Source organism: Podarcis bocagei (genome assembly GCF_964188305.1).
Source record: "Podarcis bocagei genome assembly, chromosome: 13".
Lineage (NCBI taxonomy): Eukaryota > Metazoa > Chordata > Lepidosauria > Squamata > Lacertidae > Podarcis > Podarcis bocagei.
This window is the reverse complement of record NC_138138.1, coordinates 2,541,441-2,561,575: the sequence shown is the minus strand read 5'-3', so window position 1 is coordinate 2,561,575 and position 20,135 is coordinate 2,541,441. Positions and strand designations below refer to the sequence as shown.

The 20,135-nt window shown below is 46.7% G+C and overlaps 1 protein-coding gene across 2 annotated transcripts in view; it reads right to left on the bottom strand.

Annotated features, from left to right (window-relative positions):
• SSH1 (slingshot protein phosphatase 1) overlaps positions 1 to 20,134 on the bottom strand; it is a 48,065-nt gene extending 27,931 nt beyond the window's left edge. The window contains exons 1-2 of one of the 2 annotated variants that reach the window (XM_081168489.1): positions 19,357 to 20,134; positions 13,845 to 13,885 (exon numbers count right to left, since the gene is read on the bottom strand). In XM_081168489.1, the coding sequence (XP_081024615.1) occupies positions 13,845 to 13,885; positions 19,357 to 19,425 (110 nt within the window). In that variant the 5' untranslated portion in view covers positions 19,426 to 20,134. Of the gene's footprint in view, positions 1 to 1,165; positions 1,677 to 13,844; positions 13,886 to 19,356 lie in introns of those variants that run through there. The other variant, XM_081168490.1, reaches the window with a different exon arrangement.
• Between the last annotated feature and the right edge of the window lies 1 nt (position 20,135).

Below are 20,135 nucleotides of genomic sequence, written 5' to 3'. Positions count from 1 at the left end.
GGAAACAGCTGGGATTTATGAGAAAAGAGGGCTTTTCAGCAGACACAACACTTGCAACACAATAAAAATAAAATTAAGCACACAATCTTTTTTATTCCGGAAGAACTTGGGTCCCCCCCCCACTCCAAATTTATAATTCATTCTTCAAGATCAGCCTCAGAAACTAACAACCTCCCACCAATATGATCTCATTGACAGGCCAACAATGAAAAAAAAATTGTGGAAAATAACTGGACAGCACATAAGGAGATATGTTGGTGCACAATGGCAGTTTTTTAAATAAAAAAAAGTCTGAAGTCAGAAAAGCCAAGCGATGAAGAGTGCTCTCTCCCATTAGCCACAAATCCCGACAGGCAATCTCTCCTAACATTTCCTGCCATTCTAAGCTCAGCAATACACAATTCCTGTTTATGATAAAGAGGAGAGAGAAATTGCCAACTGCCCGCAAACTCCAAGCAGCTTTATAAAGCATTGATGAGATCATTCTACAGCTAGGCCTAATGAAAGCAAAGTCCACAGACGATGCCTTGATTCTGCGGCCATGCGGTCACCACTGGACAGGGCAAAGGCGCTCAAGATGTTTCAAAAAGCTTGTTGATAGCGAAAAATGTAAAATAAAATAGGCGTGCTTCCCGGATTTCAGCAGCTGCCTCACAAGCAAATGACATGGCATTTTCACTGCCACAGACATAAACATCATCAAAGTTGCCCTCAAATATGGCAATATTGGGCAATCCAGCAAATCTGTATTGCAATGACTGTTTTTAGGAGGAAATGAACATCTTTTCAAGGACCACACTAGCATCTGTGTTGAGCACCCATCCCAAACACACACACAAACCACATTCCGCTCACACTTGTTGCCTGCAAAGAATCTTCTCTGGCTGTTGCCCCAAGACAGCACAAGCAAAGATGAACCCCCAACCGACTTAAATCAGGCTTGCTTCTATACAGCTCCCTTAAAATGCAAGTGTTAGCAATTTTGCAAACAACACACACAAAGAAACCTTACATCTTTGCATTTTAGTTACCAAAACATCAGATCTGAAATAAACATAACGACACAGAAGATTTCACTTAAGGAGAAGAAAGCTAAACAGAACCTAGAAACCTCAAGTAAGCAAAGCCATAGAGGGGAATGGGAGGGGCAGCGCTCCATACGTACTATTTTGGACGGGGTTTCTTTGAGCAGCAGAAGCATTGCACTGGTCGAAAAGACAGGCAGAAGTCAGCGAAATCTGAAAGGTTCATAACCAGCATCCTCTCGCTACTCAATTTTATTATTTTTTTGGCAAGACAAAAGAGAAGAGGAGAAAACGGACACCAACTGTTGAGTGAAGGAGAGAGGACTCTCCAAGTCTGTTGCTGCTACCCAGGAAGGGGTGGCTTTCACGGAAGCCTGTGCTCCCCCCCCACCATATCCTGGCTCAGAAAGCACTTGCCCAAACATATCCTGATGAAAGAGGGCCTTTCAAAAGAAAGGGCAACGGAGGCGGCGGGAGAAAACCAGCTGAAGCTCATCAAATCATGAAGCTCCTACAGGCTTTTCTTCTTTTCAGGCTCTGTAAAACAGCAGCAGCACCTCTTGTTTTCAGAAGAAATGTACAGCCCAACAGCTGGGCTCCAAAAGAACTCCAAATTCATTTGAACCTCAGTAGATTAAGAAGTGTCACACTGACAGATGAGTAAGTAAAACTCTCCCCCCCCCAAACCCCAGTTCTGCACTGCATATAGAGTGAAACAGCCTCATTATGTCTCGCATACTTCCTTGCTGGGCACCATTTCAGTAGCAAATAGGTGACCATAAGGCTGTTTTTAAACAAACAATTAGGCTTTTGTATGGAAAACAACAGGCTTGTTATTTCTTGTTGGGTCAATTTTATAGAATCATAGAATTGCAGAGTTGGAAGGGACCCCGAGGGTCATCTAGTCCGGTCCCCTGCAATGCAGGAATCTCAGCTAAAACATCCAGGACATTCAAGCCCTGCTTAAAAACCGCCAAGGAAGGAGAGTCAATTTAGAATTGTGCAGCTGGATAGGGTCTCAAAGGTCCAACCTCCTCCTGCTGATGCAGGAGATCTGTTGCTATAGGATCCTTGAAAAGTGGTGACAATCCATCTGCTGCTTAGAAATCTCTAACAAAGGAGGGCTCATCACCTTCCAACACAGTCTGCTCCACTGTCAAACAGGATGTTGAACCTCCTATAGTCTGACCCAGACCCTGTGATCATCACTGGAGGCCCTTCTCTGTGGGCCCCCTCCACAGGGGCTCTAGAGGGTGGCCACACAAGAGTGGGCCTTTTCACTGGTGGCTCCTTGCCTGTGGAAAAATGCTCTCCTCATCTTTAGGCGCAAGGCAGAAACAAAGTTTTTGGATTTTAATTATCTGTGGGCTCCTTTAGTGGGTGGGGTGTTTTAATCCTGCCTTTTAAAAATAAGAATGTACTTTTGATTTGATCTATGTTTTGTTTTATGGTGGTTTTACTGATGGATGACTAGATTGCTGTAACTTGCTTTGGGGTGCATTGGCAAAAAAAGGTGACTAATGTGTTTAAGAAATTAAATAAATAAGTTTAACCTAAATCAGGAATAGGCAAACTTGGCCCTCCAGATGTTTTGAGACTACAATTCCCATCACCCCTGACAACTGGTCCTGTTAGCTAGGGATGATGGGAGTTGTAGTCCCAAAAAATCTGGAGGGCCGAGTTTGCCTATGCCTGACCTAAATCCTTTTTCTTGTTTTACCTTCTGGAGCAACAGAAAACCATTTTTATCCACCATCTTGGCAAGAGCCCTTCAACTCACAACTTGCACACATTTAACTCGTGTAATCACAGCTTTACACACTTGGCAGCCAGCCACCTGAAAATTCACAAATTAAACACATGCAAGGCAAAGAGCTTAAATATGGTGGCAACTTACAGGACTTTGCCCATTAAGGCAGCCTAACTTGTAGAGAGGGGCTAAAGAACTGGACTTGTGCCTTGGTATTGTCACAAATCCTGAAGCTGTCACTGGCTCTCTTTCTTAAAGTCTGTCCATTTTTCTAGAAACACCTTCCTCTCCACTTTCTTTGGAGAGAATGAACTAGCTCCCAAATAGCTGGGAAGAAGGAAGCAAGGAAGACCACATCTAATGGGAATTGCAAGAGGAAATTAAGATACCAGGATTGAATTACCAGAGCTCATATTTGGCTGTGACACCTTTAAGCTTGCCAAAGAAACTGCTGTGGGATCCCAAGCTTGCTTCTGATTTTGCGTTGTCATTCAGAGAGATGCCATCCATTCAGCAAAGATATGGTGAATCAACATATCCCTTCTGCAGATTCCCAACACTTCTATTAAGAAAGGAAGCCAATTGCATTCCTGATAGTGTTTCTGCAGCATGCAGTCCAGTGCCAGAAGCAGTCTTCTGAGTCAAGGCACCCAAGAGGCGTTTCAGACAGGTGCTATAATCAACTACCTGAGAGAGAAAGTCAAGCTCATGCTTGTGCCATGGCTCAAGACTATATCACAACCTCAGCTCTGATGGGCCTGCACTTTCCAAAGAGAAACCACAACTAGCTGCGATTTTGGCAGCAACAGGACTTACCGTATTTTTCGCCCTATAGGACGCACACTTTTCCCCCTCCAAAAATGATGTTCTATGCTGACGGGGTCTCACTCCTGTCAGCAGTCATGCTGCAGCATTATGCTCTAACTGCAGCTTTCAGATCAAGCGCAAGGGAGGCCCCTTTGGTCTGATCTCGCTGACCTAGTCTTATGCTGCTTAGCAAGCTCTAAAATTTGTTGCTTTTTGTGTAGTCTGACACAGTTCAAGAGTGTGAATTAAATGATCAACATTAAATGCTGGATTATACCAAAATGAGTATAGTTTTATTAAGAATGTGTCGTGTCAAAGGCAGGCTGCCCCACAGAGAATTCTCATCATAGCCTCTCTTAAAGGAAGCACAATTCCACCCATCAATTTGCCACTGGTTTACCCCTGACCAGCTGCTGTCAAATTTCTGTGGGAAGAACCAACAGTCTCTTGATACCTCCTTGGGGATGTTTGAAACAAGGAGCAAAGACAGTTACAGGATGGAGCACACTGACACTTTGGCCAGGAGGGTGAGCGCCCTTTCTGGAGGTAACATCTGATGAGACCTCCGCTGCCTTTCAGATACAAGGGCAGGCGGCGAGCGAGAGCGGCTGGCAAGTTTCGCTCCAAATGCTTGCAGCACTCTGCCAACAAAAGTTATCTTCTGAGCAGGGTATTGTTTGAGCAAGAGGGCGTAGGCTGTGTTCACTACCCAAGAATTCCAAGCAGTGTTTTCAGAGACTGCAGGCCATTCACGGTGCCAGATGCAAAAGCTCTTTCAGGGCAAGGAAGGAGGAAATCAATCAGGGAGCCCACAAAGGCAGATTTCCCAGCAGGAACAAACTGCCAGCAATGCCAGCCAACTCTGCCATGGTGACACAGATTTGCTTCATCATGATTGCAATCTGCACATTTCTGTCAGCTGCAAGACACACACACCACAGGAGAGGGTTCCACACAAGGAGAAAAGCCACACTGTGCAGCGTCCCAGGCCCACCTTGGGGGGAGTCGAGCTTAATCTCTCATCTCCCATCATGCAGCAGGCTTAGATAGAAACACAAAGGACCCATTTTCAAGGATGGCCATTTGAATGCAAGCAAGCAGACAGGCTTAAGTAGCGTAGGCACAATCCACAAGGAATGTCTTCTGGTTATGCCTTGCTAAGGGCAAGTGGAACCGCCCCAGGAGAACAAGCACTCCAAAAAAAGGGTGCACAACAGAACATGAATGTTAAGATCAAGCTTAGCATTTGCAGTGCTTGATCAGTAGATATATCCTTTATAACACTGTCACTCAGTGAAGCAATAGGCTCTTCAGTTGAGAGTTTGGTCAATTTCAAGTTCTGTAGCAGAATCTAGCATTTTGAATGTTAACTGTCCACTTGCTGATAGACAAAGTCTTCCCATTGACTGCTGTAATCAAGCTGTCGCAGGGGTAACTCATTGGTGTGGACAGCACAAACCAACCAGATCAGCTTATGACCAAGCTTGACCTCTACCCAACAGCCAGTGTTAACATTTGTAGTATCGCCTCCAATGGCCTGCAATCAGTGCCCTTCTTCACAAAATCTACAAGATTATGAGTAATAACTTCAACTGGCTCCCCCCCCCCCCAAGTCTTTCTCTAGAGTAGTGGTAGAGTTATCTTCCACCTCGTTCACTGCACATGAAATAATACTGTTCTATGATGATGCTGGGGAACTGCTGATCTGAACTGTCTGTTTTTAGTGTAACTTTATTTGTATATTCATGGCTATCAAGAAGATGCAGTCCATCTCATCCTTCTGACATAGATAATCCAATTCCTAATCCAGGGCTTTCACAACTATTTCTTAGGCCCTCTTGACTTTATGTGATCCAACTACAAGCCTCTTGTCCTCTTCAGTAATCAAGCCAGCAGTGGCAGTTGTGGCATGCAGGCCAATCCCCTACCCGATGCTCTTTGATCATGTGTTACACTCTGACTTTTTATTAGAAGTGGAATGTGTACTTGGTTTCACTAATGTCCATTCATAACTTCCATAATTTACATCTTGGGCATCAGCTATTTGTTCTTCATTTTCATCAGCAGAGAAATTTTTTTCATTTGATGGTATTGAAGCATCCTGCTTCCTTCTCTGCCCTACAAACCTCTCTTCCAGTATCTAAGCCAGTGGCTATTACAACATCTTACAGTAACAAAACAGTATCAGTTAATGATGTGTTGTGCGAAAAAGTACTATATTTTACCTGTGCAGAGGAGATCACCAATTATTTATTTAGAATATTATTATTACTACTACTAAAGGTAAAGGGACCCCTGGCCATTAGGTCCAGTTGCAAACGACTCTGGGGTTGCAGGACTCATCTCGCTTTACTGGCCGAGGGAGCTGGCATACAGTTTCCGGGTCATGTGGCCAGCATGACTAAGCCGCTTCTGGCGAACCAGAGCAGCACATGGAAACGCCGTTTACCTTCCCGCCGGAGCGGTACCTATTTATCTGCTTGTACTACTACTACTTCTATTTACAGTGGTGCCCCGCAAGACGAAATTAATTCGTTCCGCAAGTTTTGTCGTCTAGCGAATTTTTCGTCTTGCGAATCACGAAATCCCATAGGAATGCATTGAAAATCAATTAATGCGTTCCTATGGTCAAAAAAAGTCCAAACAAAGCCAAATTTGGTACAACAACAGTTAACAGTGGTGCCCCGCAAGACGAAATTAATTCGTTCCGCAAGTTTTGTCGTCTAGCGAATTTTTCGTCTTGCGAATCACGAAATCCCATAGGAATGCATTGAAAATCAATTAATGCGTTCCTATGGTCAAAAAAAGTCCAAACAAAGCCAAATTTGGTACAACAACAGTTTATTAACTGCTCTTTAAAGTCACACATACTGTAAAGAGCAGTTCAAAAATTGAAGGGAAAATAAATTAACTTTATAAACAAAACATGTCTTTGTTTTTAGACAAAGGAAACAAAGTCGCGAGACGTTTTCGTCTTGCGAAACAAGCCCATAGGGAAATTCGTCTTGCGAGGCAAATCGAAAACGGAAAAACCTTTCGTCTAGCGAGTTTTTTGTCTTGCGAGGCATTCGTCTTGCGAGGTACCACTGTATTAAATTTATATACCACCCTATACCTGCAGTTCTCAGAGCGGTTCACAGGATAAAATCATAATATGAAAACACAAAATACATAATCAAAATAAAAACAAGAACAACCCAGTAACGCCCCAACACATTTTAAAAGGGCACTGAATGTCAATCAACCAAAGGCTTGGTTAAAGAGGAACATCTGGTACCTAAAGGTGTATAATGAAAGTGTCAGGCGAACCTCCCTGGGGAGAGCAGAGCATTCCACACATGGGGAGCCACTGCAGAAAAGGCCCATTCTGGTACTGCCACCCTCCAGACCTCTCACGGAGGAGGCACACAAAGAAGGGCCTTATACTGCATTTTACAGTCTCAAAGGGCTCTCAAAGCGGTTTACAAAACATGCTTGCAATTTTAAAAATCACATTCATTCAAGAGGAACAGCAATGACATGATGTGTCCCTGTTTGACAGTGGAATTTGCTGCCAAGGAGTGTGGTGGAGTCTCTTTCTGTGGAGGTCTTTAAGCAGAGGCTTGACAACCATATGTCAGGAGTGCTCTGATGGGGTTTCCTGCTTGACAGGGGGTTGGACTCGATGGCCCTTGTGGTCTCTTCCAACTCTATGATTCTATGATTCTATGATTCTATCGCAACAGGGTTATTCTGGTGGCATATCCTGCCCTCCTCCTTGGTGTTGCCCCTTTGGCCTTTGCCCACTAGGCAACAAAGGCCAACAATGGCCTCTGAGGCAAAGGGGTGAGTCGGAGCAGTTGGATCTCACTTGGTCCAAGACAGTGACATGTTTCCACTAGATGGAGGCAAGTCACTACTCCTTCAAACATTCAGGAAGACGGATTTAGCTCTAATGAGTCTTATAAGAGAAAGACTCTGGCAAGTTCAAGTAATCTGGGCACAACAGTGTATCCAGAGAAAGGCTAGGCGATCTTCCCATGCAGAGATTGGGGGAAAGTATGTGCAAACCCCGCCTCTCACTACCTGGTTTCCTATCCCTGAGGCTATCTGATGCCATCCACTGTCCACCACACAATCAGGGCCAGCCACATTTACACAGCTTAGCGCTACAGCTGAGAAAAAGAGGAGGAGGAGCCACAATATAGCCTTCAAGACTACCACACAAGCACCAAACAAATACGTGCTAGCATTCCAGGCAAACAACTGCCTCCATTTCAAGGCATGTCTAGGAAGCTGAACACATTATGGAAAATGTGGGTTGCATAGTGTGGAGTCCATGACTCGGGTCACAGTTATAGGTCAGTCACAATTACAGGGCTTTGAGTGAATGTGCTTAAAGTAGTGAATGGAGGCTTTAGCAGCCTGCCGGGGGGGGGGGGGGCTACGCCTGAAGACAATAGCCATGCTGTGCCACCCCACGGGCTGTGATCCCTTGTTGTCTTGCAGCTGAAGTCAGCAAGGAGAAGTGGAGGCAGAAGCTGCTGACTCTATCAGATACTTAAAAACAGGATGCTGAATCACATCCTGTCAAGGCTCCAGTATCCTGACTGTAGCGTGCTCTGAGCAAGGAGGAGGCAATCTGGTTAGCCTGACAGCGGTTGGGAACTGGCTGCCACGTGGGCGTGGCCTGGGAAACCAGCCCAAGGCCTGTGTTCTGTGCAATGCTGGGGGGCAGGGGAACCCAGAATGGAAGGGGTGGAATCTCCTGCTCTGCAAGTGTAAATTAGCAATGAGGCCTGGATCAGGCAACCCTACCCTGTAGCCTGGAACGCTCCAGTTCATGCTACAGCACATGGCCCAGTCTAATTTTCCATTTTGTTTGCAATGTAATAATACACTTACAAATGTTTCTCCGGTGCTTTTAAGTGTGTAGAACTCTGTTTATTCAAGCAAGCCTGTGCCACAAGTGTGCAGCTGCCCAATGATTCAGTCTGAACCCCTTACTCCCAGAACCCGTGTGCCATGTGAGCCTCACTCAGCAAGCAAGGCGGAGAGCTTAAAAGGTCCTTGACCACCAGGAAACCCTAGCAGACCTAGCATGAAAAGAGCTTTTAAGCTCTCTGCCTTGCTTGGAGGGCAAGGCGCTGGCTCTGGAAGGCTTAGGATGTTTGCGCAAGATCTTGCGGGAACTCATATGGCCCTGTGAGATCTTGCAAGAGCATCCCAGAACAGGTGTGCTGAGTGGGCCTTGCCCAGCAAGCAAGGTGGGAAGCTTAAAAGCTTTTTCCATGCTGGGTAACCCCAAGTGGACCTAGTGCAAAAAGAGCTTCTAGGCTCTCCACCTTGCTTGGATTTTATTTGTGCAATTTCAACCAGCCTGCCTCCAACAATGTGTTGTTGAAAGATGCGAACATATTGTATTTAGCTTGACACTGTTCAGCTGTTGTCATATTCTGTTCCTCATAGCTTGAATCCCTAATGCCATCTACCAGTGGACAAAAAAATCAACCAATGCTTTTCTCTGCTTCTTTGGCTAAAAAATGCAGATAAGATTTGCAAGTAGCAAAAAGGTGGTTTTGCCCTTCACCATTCTTAGTTTCCTTATGTTTCAGTTCTAACGTGTATTTAGTGCAGTGGTCCTCAGGCCTGATCCTGCCAAGCCATTTTGGGGTAACCGCATTCACCTTTCTTGGGCTTATCAGCGTAGCAAAGTTCATGGAAGAATCTTCCTTTGGATTAAATATAGAAATGCTAAGAAATAATAATATGTCAAATGATTAACAGGTGGCCAGCACCACTCACCTGTCCAAGTGACCTGTGGAGGGTGGGTCACTTCTGGATCTTGCCTTCCAGCAGGATCTTTTCCCACCCCTGGTTTAGCAATTGCGAGTTCAGCAATAAGAGATGTATTGGGATGCTGGCTATGTGAATAGGTAATGTGGAAGGGGATGAAAAGCCTGATGTATATGAAATATAGATGTGACCACACTCCCCACGAAGGATTAAAGTTACTGTCACCACAGCAGGCACAACGGTAAGGGTGCCTTCTACCAACTACAGCTGGTGTCTATATCTGGGTGGAGATATCCTGGCTTCAGTGATCTGTACTCTCATAAGCCCAGGTTGCATTGTAGCAATGTGCTATATGCTGGGCTGACTTTGGAGACAGTTCAAAAACCATGGCTAGTGTAGAATTCTGCAGACAGATTATCAACAGACACCAGATGATTCAAACATACAGTACCAATTCTGGGCCAGCTATGCTGGCTGTCAATTCATCTCCAGGTCCAAACATGGCTCAGGACAGCAGTCCCTCATGCACTGCTTTGTCAGGGACCTCAAAACCATCAGATGCCCTTACTTACTTATTGCATTTATATCCCACTTTTCCTCCAAGGAGCTCAAGGTGACTTACATACTTCTACCCATTTTATCCTCATAGCAGCTATGTAAGAGCCAGTGTGGTGTAGTGGTTAAGAGCGGTAGTCACGTAATCTGGGTAACCGGGTTCGTGTCTCCGCTCCTCCACATGCAGCTGCTGGGTGACCTTGGGCTAGTCGCACTTCTTTGAAGTCTCTCGGCCCCACTCACCTCACAGAGTGTTTGTTGTGGGGGAGGAAGGGAAGGGAGAATGTTAGCCGCTTTGGGACTCCTTAAAGGGAGTGAAAGGCGGGATATCAAATCCAAATCCAAGGTAGGTTAGGCTAAGAGTGAGTAACTGGCCAAGATCACCCAGCAAACTTCAAGGCTCTCCAGGGGGGTGGACTAGATGAGCCTTGGTGTCCCTTCCATCTCTACAATTCTTTGATTCTTCCAAGAGAGAGTGAATGGGCCTTTTTAGTGGCAGCCCCTTATTTGTGGAATGCTCTCCCCAGGGAAGTTTGCTGGGCACAAACACAGACATCTTTCAGCACAAAGTGAAGACATTCCTATTTTCCTATTCTCCCAGGAACTAGAGTGATAATACTGCTATGGTCTTCGCAGCTATTTTAAATAGGAGGTTTGGTGATCCCCTTGTGTTGTGAGAAGGAAAGGGTATCTTTGCTACAAACTAGTCCTTTTTAGTATTGCTATCATTGGTTCCAATTCTTGCTACACAAGCAGCATTTTTTCTTTAATGTATGAGTTGCTTTGAGACTTATCATAAAAAGAAACAGTTAAAAATAAATAAATAACAGACTCTAGAAAGAAAATTGTATGCACCATGAATTTCATCTGTGTTTGACGAAAGACTATTTGGCTCCCATCAGCCCCATCTAGCATGGCCAATGGCCAAGGATGATGGGACTTGTAGTTCAGCAACATCTAGGTTCCCCCCATACCTGATTTAATCTTGGCAAAGATTGAAAACTGCATGGTTATATCTTGTGAGTACAAACACACCAAATTAAGACTGAAACCCAAATTATTCTGCTCTCTCCTGGACAGAGCTTTCCTGTCTTAAAGATTATATTTGCAACTGCAGGTGTTGCTCTGTTCCAATTGCTCTCTTGACTTCTGCAGCGGAAAGGGCCTGCCTTTCAAGCCAACTAGAACGATCCTATCTTTCCTGCAGCAGCCTTCTGATGGACGTAAAAGCTAGACAAAACTATATCACAGAGAAAACAAGGGCCTGAGAGTTATCTCAGAAGAAGCAGACTGAGAGTGCCCCCCAATGGACTCACAGCGCAACACAGCAACTCTAAACTATAAGAACATAACAAGAGCCTGCTGGCTCAGGTCAATGTTCCATTCAGGTCAGCATCCTGTTCTCACAGTGGCCACCCAGGTGCCTCTTCCAGGAAGCGCACAAGCAGGGTTCTAGCGCAAGAGCCCTCTCCCTCGGTGCACAGCCATCATGGCTAGAAGCCATTGACAGTCCTCTCCTCCACCAACCTGCCCAATTCCCCTTTAAAGCCACCCAAGTTGGTGGCCATCGCTTGTCTCATGTAGGAATGAGTTCCACAGTTTAGCTATGTGATACATAAAGAAGCACTTCATTTTATGTGTCCTGCAGCTTCCAACACTCAGCTTCATTTGGTGTCCATGAGTTATAGTGTTATGAGAGAGGGAGAATAACTTTCCAGTCCACTTCCTCCATGCCATGCATCATTTTATAAACTTCTATCGTGTCACTTACTTGTCTTTACCCTAAACTAATAAGTTTCAAGCAAATTGTCCTTTAAGTTCTCTCTGTTCAAGAGACACAGAGTCCTCCACCTATCTGACAGCGCCTCCAATAATGGTGGTGAACAACAAACCAGGATGCAAAATTTCGAGTCACCTGAATGCTAACAGGGACCAGTAATTACTGAATTCTGCCAGTGAAGGTTGGCTGCTCCTATGCTTAATTAGCAGCATTTGTTGCTGTTTGGCAGTACAGCACAAGGGCTGCCAGCCATCTTCCCTGAATAAAGGTGCAGCTGGTTGGCTGTCTTGTCTCAGAAGTGGAGAAGGAGGCAATTGCTGCCCAGCAGAGGAGGAGTCATTCAAGGCAGCAACCTAACTGGGATCCTGTAGTTTGAAATGGGGACCTCATGTGGCTGGAACCTGAGCCCAGGGAACGCACTTTGTAAGCTATGTGTACTCATTTATCAGCAGCTATTCTTCCACCTGACTGCCTCAGAAGGAAGGCTCACTCTGATGTCTCAGTTATGACCAAATGCCATTCAATACGGCATCTACAAGTGGTCATTCTACAAGGTCATTAGGAAACTGGAAAGTTTTGGAACTGAAATTTCTTTGTTTTCCTGTTCCACACCCTGAAAACTGTATTGATTAATATAGACACAGTCGTACCTTGGAAGTCGAACAGAATTTGTTCCAGAAGTCTGTTCAACTTCCAAAACGTTTGGAAACCAAAGCGCAGCTTCTGATTGGCTTCAGGAAGCTCCTGTAGCCAATCGGAAGCTGCGGAAGCCCAATTGGACATTCAGCTTCCAAAAATAGTTCGCAAACTGGAACAGTCACTTCCGGGTGTGCGGTGTTCAGGAGCCAAAACATTAAAAAATGAAGGTGTTCAAAAACCAAGGTACGACTGTACATACACACAAACGTACACCCTTCAATCATATTCCCAGGGTCATATATGCAAAGAAGAAAGCAATTAAAATGTAAATACTGGCTAAGAACCGCAAGCCTGGTTTGCACATCACTTTAAAGCTATGGTTTATAATAAACATGTTGAACATGTGCTTCACCCCTTTTCCACTCCTTCAGCATGCCAGGAAGAAAGAAAGCAAATACTGGCTTTGCATCAAATGCAAATCAGGGCTCATTATTTGTTTCCCCCAAACAAACCTTGCCTTACTGCTCATGGTTCCTTTCAGGTGGAAACAAACCACAACCGCTGGTTTACACATCACACAAAGCCAGTCTTTGGTTTGTTTCTTCCCTGACATGCTGAAGGAAGAAAGGAGGGGAGCTTAAACCACAACTTATTTTAAACTATGGATTAAAGTGTCATGTGAACTGTACCACAAAAACATAAAAGCAGCAAAAGACAGGCAACAGGATTAAAATTATATCCAAAAATCTGGGGGAAATGAAGAGGTCTTTGCTTGGCACTCAAAGGATCAGCAAAGGGAACCTCTCTGCAGAATGGTCTAAACACCTGAGGCACCAGTACCAGGAAGCCAATCACTTTACCTCAGAGGCTGTCAACTGAAGACACTAATGTACAGGTACATATGGAATCAGGTGGCCCTTCAAGTATGCTAGTCCCAAGGCAGGAAGAGCTTTAAAGGTAAATTCTGCGCTAGACAAGCTAACATTCTGTACACCCAGCACTGAATCATGGCAGGCTTGCAGCAGGTAGACAGAGAGATCTGCTCCTCTGCTGCCGAACAGCTGCATTTCCATGCTGGCCACAGATAAGGCCCTTCCTACGTGGCCAACATAAAAAGAAAGTGAACTAGTGTAGGAGACAGGGAGCACTCCATATAAATTCTATCAGCCCATTGGGCTTCTAACCTGCAATTTTTTATTTTTTTTATTTTTTGGAGGCTGAAAGGTAGTAACCAAGGTATGTTTTTCCTAAATGCCCTGTGTCACATTAAATATTGGGCCTCACTTGTATCCAAGGTTCACATGGAAGAAATGGCAGTAATAGACCAATGAACATATGGGGTGGGTAAGAGGGACCCAGCCAGCAGCAGTTTCCATCCACCTGGAAATTGGAACATTCTCCCCAGTCCTTCACACAGAATCAAGACCTTATATGGGATCACATAAACCAGCGAGGGGGGCAGGGGATGCCAGAAACAACTTTTGGAGCAAGGGTTTAAATAGCTCCTGCTTACCTCAGGTTCAGTTTGCGGTCGTCATCACTGCCAACCTCCAACTGAAGGGGAAAGAGCAAGAAGCATTAAGCATTAAAGGCTCAAAATAATATGATTCAAAAGGTTTTCGTGCAAGTTTTAAAAAATAGCTTCAATAAAATAATAGCATGTGTCAGGGGTTCAGGAGCAGAGGCACAGGAAAGGGAGGAAACAGAGAGCGAGGGGGAGGAATCCGAAGGAAATATGAGCGATGACAGCGGCCCGAGATCTCTGAGTCTTTCCAGTGAATCGGAAGATTCACAGAAAGGGGCGCCAGTGGTCAGAACAAGGGGGGCGCCTAGGGGGACACCCCAGGAAGAAGGGACCAGAGGGGACTCAGAGAGCAGCAGTTGGAAATCGGGACCAGCTTCCCCGCCAGAGCGCAGTAGGGGGGAGGGGTCCCAGGTATCGGGATCTGGCGGCTCGCCGCAAGCGGGAGGGCATGAGTCAGGAGTGGCCACACCTCCATCGGGGAGCGAGGAAACGGTCAAGAGGAAGGTTGAAGGCTGGGCGCGCGCGCCAAGTTCAAATGCACAGGAAGGCGGCACAGTAAGCAGCCCGGATAGGGAGCCAGGTCCTAAAGCCCGCCGCAAGGAGGGAGAAGAGTCCGGGGGGTCCGCGTCAGAAGAGTCCAGGAAGGAAGAGACCACGGGGGGTAGAGGGACCCAGAGGAGGAAGGAAAGACGGAAGAGGTGGAGTAAGACTAGAGTATTAAGTTGGTGTACAGGAGACGGAGCTTACTGTCTGAGCCGCTTCCAGGTCCCAGCTCACAGAGGACCACGCTAGCCGGCAGTACTGTACAAAAGTCTTTATTGAGTTACAGTTTCCATTTTCAAGCCGCAGCGCGCAGCTCTACGTCTTAGAAGCTAGACCGGCGAAGCTCCGTCTGAGTCTCCGCCTCCTGTACACCAACTTAATACTCTAGTCTTACTCCACCTCTTCCGTCTTTCCTTCCTCCTCTGGGTCCCTCTACCCCCCGTGGTCTCTTCCTTCCTGGACTCAGTGTGGTGTAGTGGTTAAGAGCGGTAGTCTCGTAATCTGGGGAACCGGGTTCGCGTCTCCGCTCCTCCACTTGCAGCTGCTGGGTGACCTTGGGCCAGTCACACTTCTTTGAAGTCTCTCAGCCCCACTCACCTCACAGAGTGCTTGTTGTGGGGGAGGAAGGGAAAGGAGATTGTTAGCCGCTTTGAGACTCCTGAAGGGGAGTGAAAGGCGGGATATCAAATCCAAACTCTTCTTCTTCTTCTTCTTCTGACGCGGACCCCCCGGACTCTTCTCCCTCCTTGCGGCGGGCTTTAGGACCTGGCTCCCTATCCGGGCTGCTTACTGTGCCGCCTTCCTGTGCATTTGAACTTGGCGCGCGCGCCCAGCCTTCAACCTTCCTCTTGACCGTTTCCTCGCTCCCCGATGGAGGTGTGGCCACTCCTGACTCATGCCCTCCCGCTTGCGGCGAGCCGCCAGATCCCGATACCTGGGACCCCTCCCCCCTACTGCGCTCTGGCGGGGAAGCTGGTCCCGATTTCCAACTGCTGCTCTCTGAGTCCCCTCTGGTCCCTTCTTCCTGGGGTGTCCCCCTAGGCGCCCCCCTTGTTCTGACCACTGGCGCCCCTTTCTGTGAATCTTCCGATTCACTGGAAAGACTCAGAGATCTCGGGCCGCTGTCATCGCTCATATTTCCTTCGGATTCCTCCCCCTCGCTCTCTGTTTCCTCCCTTTCCTGTGCCTCTGCTCCTGAACCCCTGACAGCATGCATACATTTATTGCCTTATCATCACATGCTTTCTCCAAGGAGCTTAAGAGGGGCATATATGCCACCCCTTCCCCATTTCCCCCCAACAACCCTGAGAGGTAGGTTAGGGAGACAGAGAAGCCAGGACACCCAAGCAAACTTCAGACTGAAGTGCCGAGTTCACAACCTCAGCACAACATCACACTGGCTTTGTTGCTTCATTTAATAATATGAAAAGGGAAATAATATGTTACAGGTTTCAGGGGACAAGGACTAGATCTTTGCCTCTCTTTTAGGGCTGAAAGCTAATGGTTTAAAGTTAATGGTTATTGTATTTGTAAAAAAAACCCAATAAAAATGTGTTGGTTTCCCCCCAAAAAAGCTTTAATCACCAGATTAACCTAATGAAGATAACAGGAAAAAGAGAGAGAGGCTAACAGACTGAGGTTGAATCTTGACAAGACAGAAGTACAGTGGTACTTTGGGTTACATACGCTTCAGATTACAGACACTTCAGGTTACAGACTCGGCTAAGCCAGAAATAGCGTCTTGGGTTAAGAACTTTGCTTCAGGATGAGAACAGAAATTGCACGGCAACAGCGGGAGGCCCCATTAGCTAAAGTGGTACCTCAGGTTAAGAACAGTTTCAGGTTAAGGGACCTCCAGAATGAATTAAGTTCTTAACCCGAGGTACCACTGTGCTGTTTTGGGGGGACAGGGGGCAGACAGGTGTGGAGGACTCCCTGGTCCTGAATGGGGTAACTGTGCCCCTAAAGGACCAGGTGCACAGCCTGGGAGTCATTCTGGACTCACAGCTGACCATGGAGGAGCAGGTCAATTCTGTGTCCAGGGCAGCTGTCTACCAACTCCACCTGGTACGGAGGCTGAGACCCTACCTGCCCACGGACTGTCTCACCAGAGTGGTGCATGCTCTAGTAATCTCTCACTTTGACTACTGCAATACACTCTATGTGGGACAACCTTTGAAGGTAACCCGGAAACAACTAATCCAGAATGCGGCAGCTAGACTGGTGACTAGGAGTGGCTGCCAAGACCATATAACACTGGTCCTGAAAGATATACATTGGCTCCCAATATGTTTCCGAGCACAATTCAAAGTGTTGGTGCTGACCTTTAAAGCCCTAAACGGCCTCGGCCCAGTATACCTGAAGGAGCATACCCACCCCCCATCGTTTTGCCCGGACATTGAGGTCCAGCTCCAAGGGCCTTCTGGCAGTTCCCTCACTGCAAGAAGTGAGGTTACAGGGAACCAGGCAAAGGGCCTTCTCGGTGGTGGCACCTGCCTGTGGAACACCCTCCCATCAGATGTCAAGAAAATAAACAACTATCTAACTTTTAGAAGACATCTGAAGGCAGCCCTGTTTAGGGAAGTTTTTAATGTTTGATGTTTTGTTGTGTTTTTAATATTCAGTTGGGAGCCGCCCATAGTGACTGGGGAAATCCAGCCAGATGTGCAGGGTAAAATAAATAAATAAATAAATACTACTACTACTACTACTATGATGGTGTCTTACTGGAATAGGGACTGAAAAGGATACAAATATAGGTGGCCTTTCCTAAGTGGCAGCCTGTGTTTTGATTTCATAGGTTTCCTAACCCTAGCTGGTTCCAAGGAATGGTCTTAAGGCACAGGAGGCTGCTAGTTGCTGACGTTAACAGGACTGGGGCTGGTCAGAGCCTGCAAACCACATAATAATACATGAATGTATTATTAGGGTTGTATTATTGAATGTATTATTAAGGAAATATTCATTTAATATTTCAAAAAGGCACCTATATGGAGGTTTGGTTATATGCACTTTAAAATTTTACAGATGAACCAATTAAGAGCTTTAGAAAGCAGCTACCGGTATATATCATTTCATTCCAGTTAAGTTTTTATCCTCCTCTGATCAAAGCAAGCTGTCTAAAAAAATACACGTTGTCTTTTGGAATCCAATCACTAGGCTGCTCTAAATAAAATCCAATCACTAGGATACTTTGAACGACAGATGAGAGGCAAGAGGGGCTCCCGAGCGGGGCTCCCCCCCCTGCCAGCATCTTACACAATAGGCAACCTAAAGATAGCAGAGAAGAAACATGAATGAGATGCAACAAACCCAACACACCACTCACAAGCCCACAAATTTAATCCCAATAACTTCAGTCAGGATTATTCCCAATATACTACTGTGTAAATGGGATCACAATGAGTTCGTGTTTTTCTCTCAGCAAAACTGCCAAATGTAGGGCATTTAAAACTGAAGCTCTGTACACTGGTGGAAACATTTTACATGCTCACACGAAGCATGGACTCCTATGCACACTCACCCTGAAAGTAAGGCCCATTGAACACAGTGGGAGTTACTTCTGAGGAAACATGCACAGGAGTTACTTCTGAGGAAACATGGCATGTTTAGCCTGGAGAAGAGGAGGTTAAGGGGTGATATGATAGCCATGTTCAAATATATAAAAGGATGTCACATAGAGGAGGGAGAAAGGTTGTTTTCTGCTGCTCCAGAGAAGCGGACACGGAGCAATGGATCCAAACTACAAGAAAGAAGATTCCACCTAAACATTAGGAAGAACTTCCTGACAGTAAGAGCTGTTCGACAGTGGAATTTGCTGCCAAGGAGTGTGGTGGAGTCTCCTACTTTGGAGGTCTTTAAGCAGAGGCTTGACAACCATATGTCAGGAGTGCTCTGATGGTGTTTCCTGCTTTGCAGGGGGTTGGACTCGATGGCCCTTGTGGTCTCTTCCAATTCTATGATTCTATGATTCTAGGTTGCACTGATGAAAACCACAGATCAATCTCAACAAGCAGGCAAGTCTTTTCCTTGTTGAAGGTAGACTAGCACCAAAGCTAACCATGGAATGCAACCATACAAACTTTTTTGGGCATGAAGAACATTTCAACTATTCAGGAGCCACCTGGAGACGGGGGGGGGGGGGGGAGATCAACCAGATCCTGGATGTGGCAAATGAGTTTTTTAACCTGAAAGCTTGGATCTGAGAATATCCCACAACCCACCCAATATAGTGGCAGGTGGCAGATCAGGTGAATCAGCCCAAGTATGTAGAATATGGTGGGTGCATTTTGGGTCTCAGGATGGTGGACTTGGAGAACCAGGTGAGATTAGGCTCTTCTCTCCTCTATCCCACTCACTCCACATCGCCTCCCAGGGGCCAAATTTCGGTTCTGAGCTGCTCAAGGCATCCCTTGGCTGGCCAGTTAACTACAGCGCCTTGCATGGGCTAAGCCTCACAAGGAGAAAATGAGCTCTCTAGGCTAGAAAGTTCTCTCCCCATTTCGGGCTTTGTTTTCTACTTCCGGGCAAGTTTTAAGGGTGTTTAGAAATAAAAACAAAAACATTTCACGACGTCACAGTAAATAGGACATCACCCGGCTTGGTTATGAAGCGCCACGATCCATCCCACCCCTTCATTCCCTCGCGCACGGCAACTTCTCGAAGGGCTGCAATGCATTACAAGCCAGTCGCCCAGGCCCCGCGAAGGCGCCTCGTGGCCGCGGGAAGGGGCGGCTGCCGCCAGGGCTTCCCAGCGGGTCTCCTGGGGGCCAGAGCCAGGCGGGCGCGGGGAGGCCGGGCCGGGAGGCGGGCCACGCTGCGCGGAGGGGCTGCTCGGGGCCTCGCGGCTCCTGCCAAGGCGGCCGGGGCTGGGCGCTGCGGAGAGGCCGAGCCCCGGCGGAGGCGGCGGGTGAGGCCCGCGGGGCTGGCGTGGCCGGCCGAAGGAGGAGCCCCTCACCTCGCTGGTGCTGGCCGAGGAGGAGGCGGCGCTGGGGGTGGGCGAGCGCTGCAGGGTCACCAGCGCCATGGCGGCGGCGGCGGCGGCGGAGCCTCCTCTCCTCCTTCTTCTTCTCCTTGGTCCTCCCGCTCCTCCCGCGGCGGCTTCCCAGGCGAGGCCTCCTCCGCCTCCTCCGCCTCCGCCTCCTCCTCCTCTGGCGGGCGGAGCAGCGCAGGCGGCGCCCGGGATCCGCGAGGCGGAGAGAAGGACTGACGCTCAGGGGGGGGAGAGATGCCGCAGGGCTTTTGTTTGAGATTTGCTTGGGAATACGTTTTGTTTCTCTTTCAGTGCGAAGTCGTGAAAAGATTTTTATTTTTATTCCGTATATGGGAAGTTGTGAGAGGATTCCGCCCCGCCCCCGAGAACATGCGAGAGGATTTTTGTTTTATTTTTGTCCTTTTTTTAATAGGAAAGGGATTTGTTTGTTTATACCCCACCTTTCCCCCTGACAGTTTACAGATAAAAATAAGAACAGTTAAACAGCTATAGACATATATTTTACTTTATGGGGATATATGAAAGGATTTCATTTTTATTTTTTGCTTCACTGGGATAGCTGAAAGTATTTTTATTTCATGGGAACGTGAAAGGAATTTTATTTTATTTCTAATTTTTATGGGAATAGGTGAAAAGATTTTAATGTTATTTTTATTGAATTTTTTATTGAAGTAAGAAAAATTAGAAAAGCATACATCACAGGAACTAATATATAATAGTAATAAACCCACCAAAAGTTACCC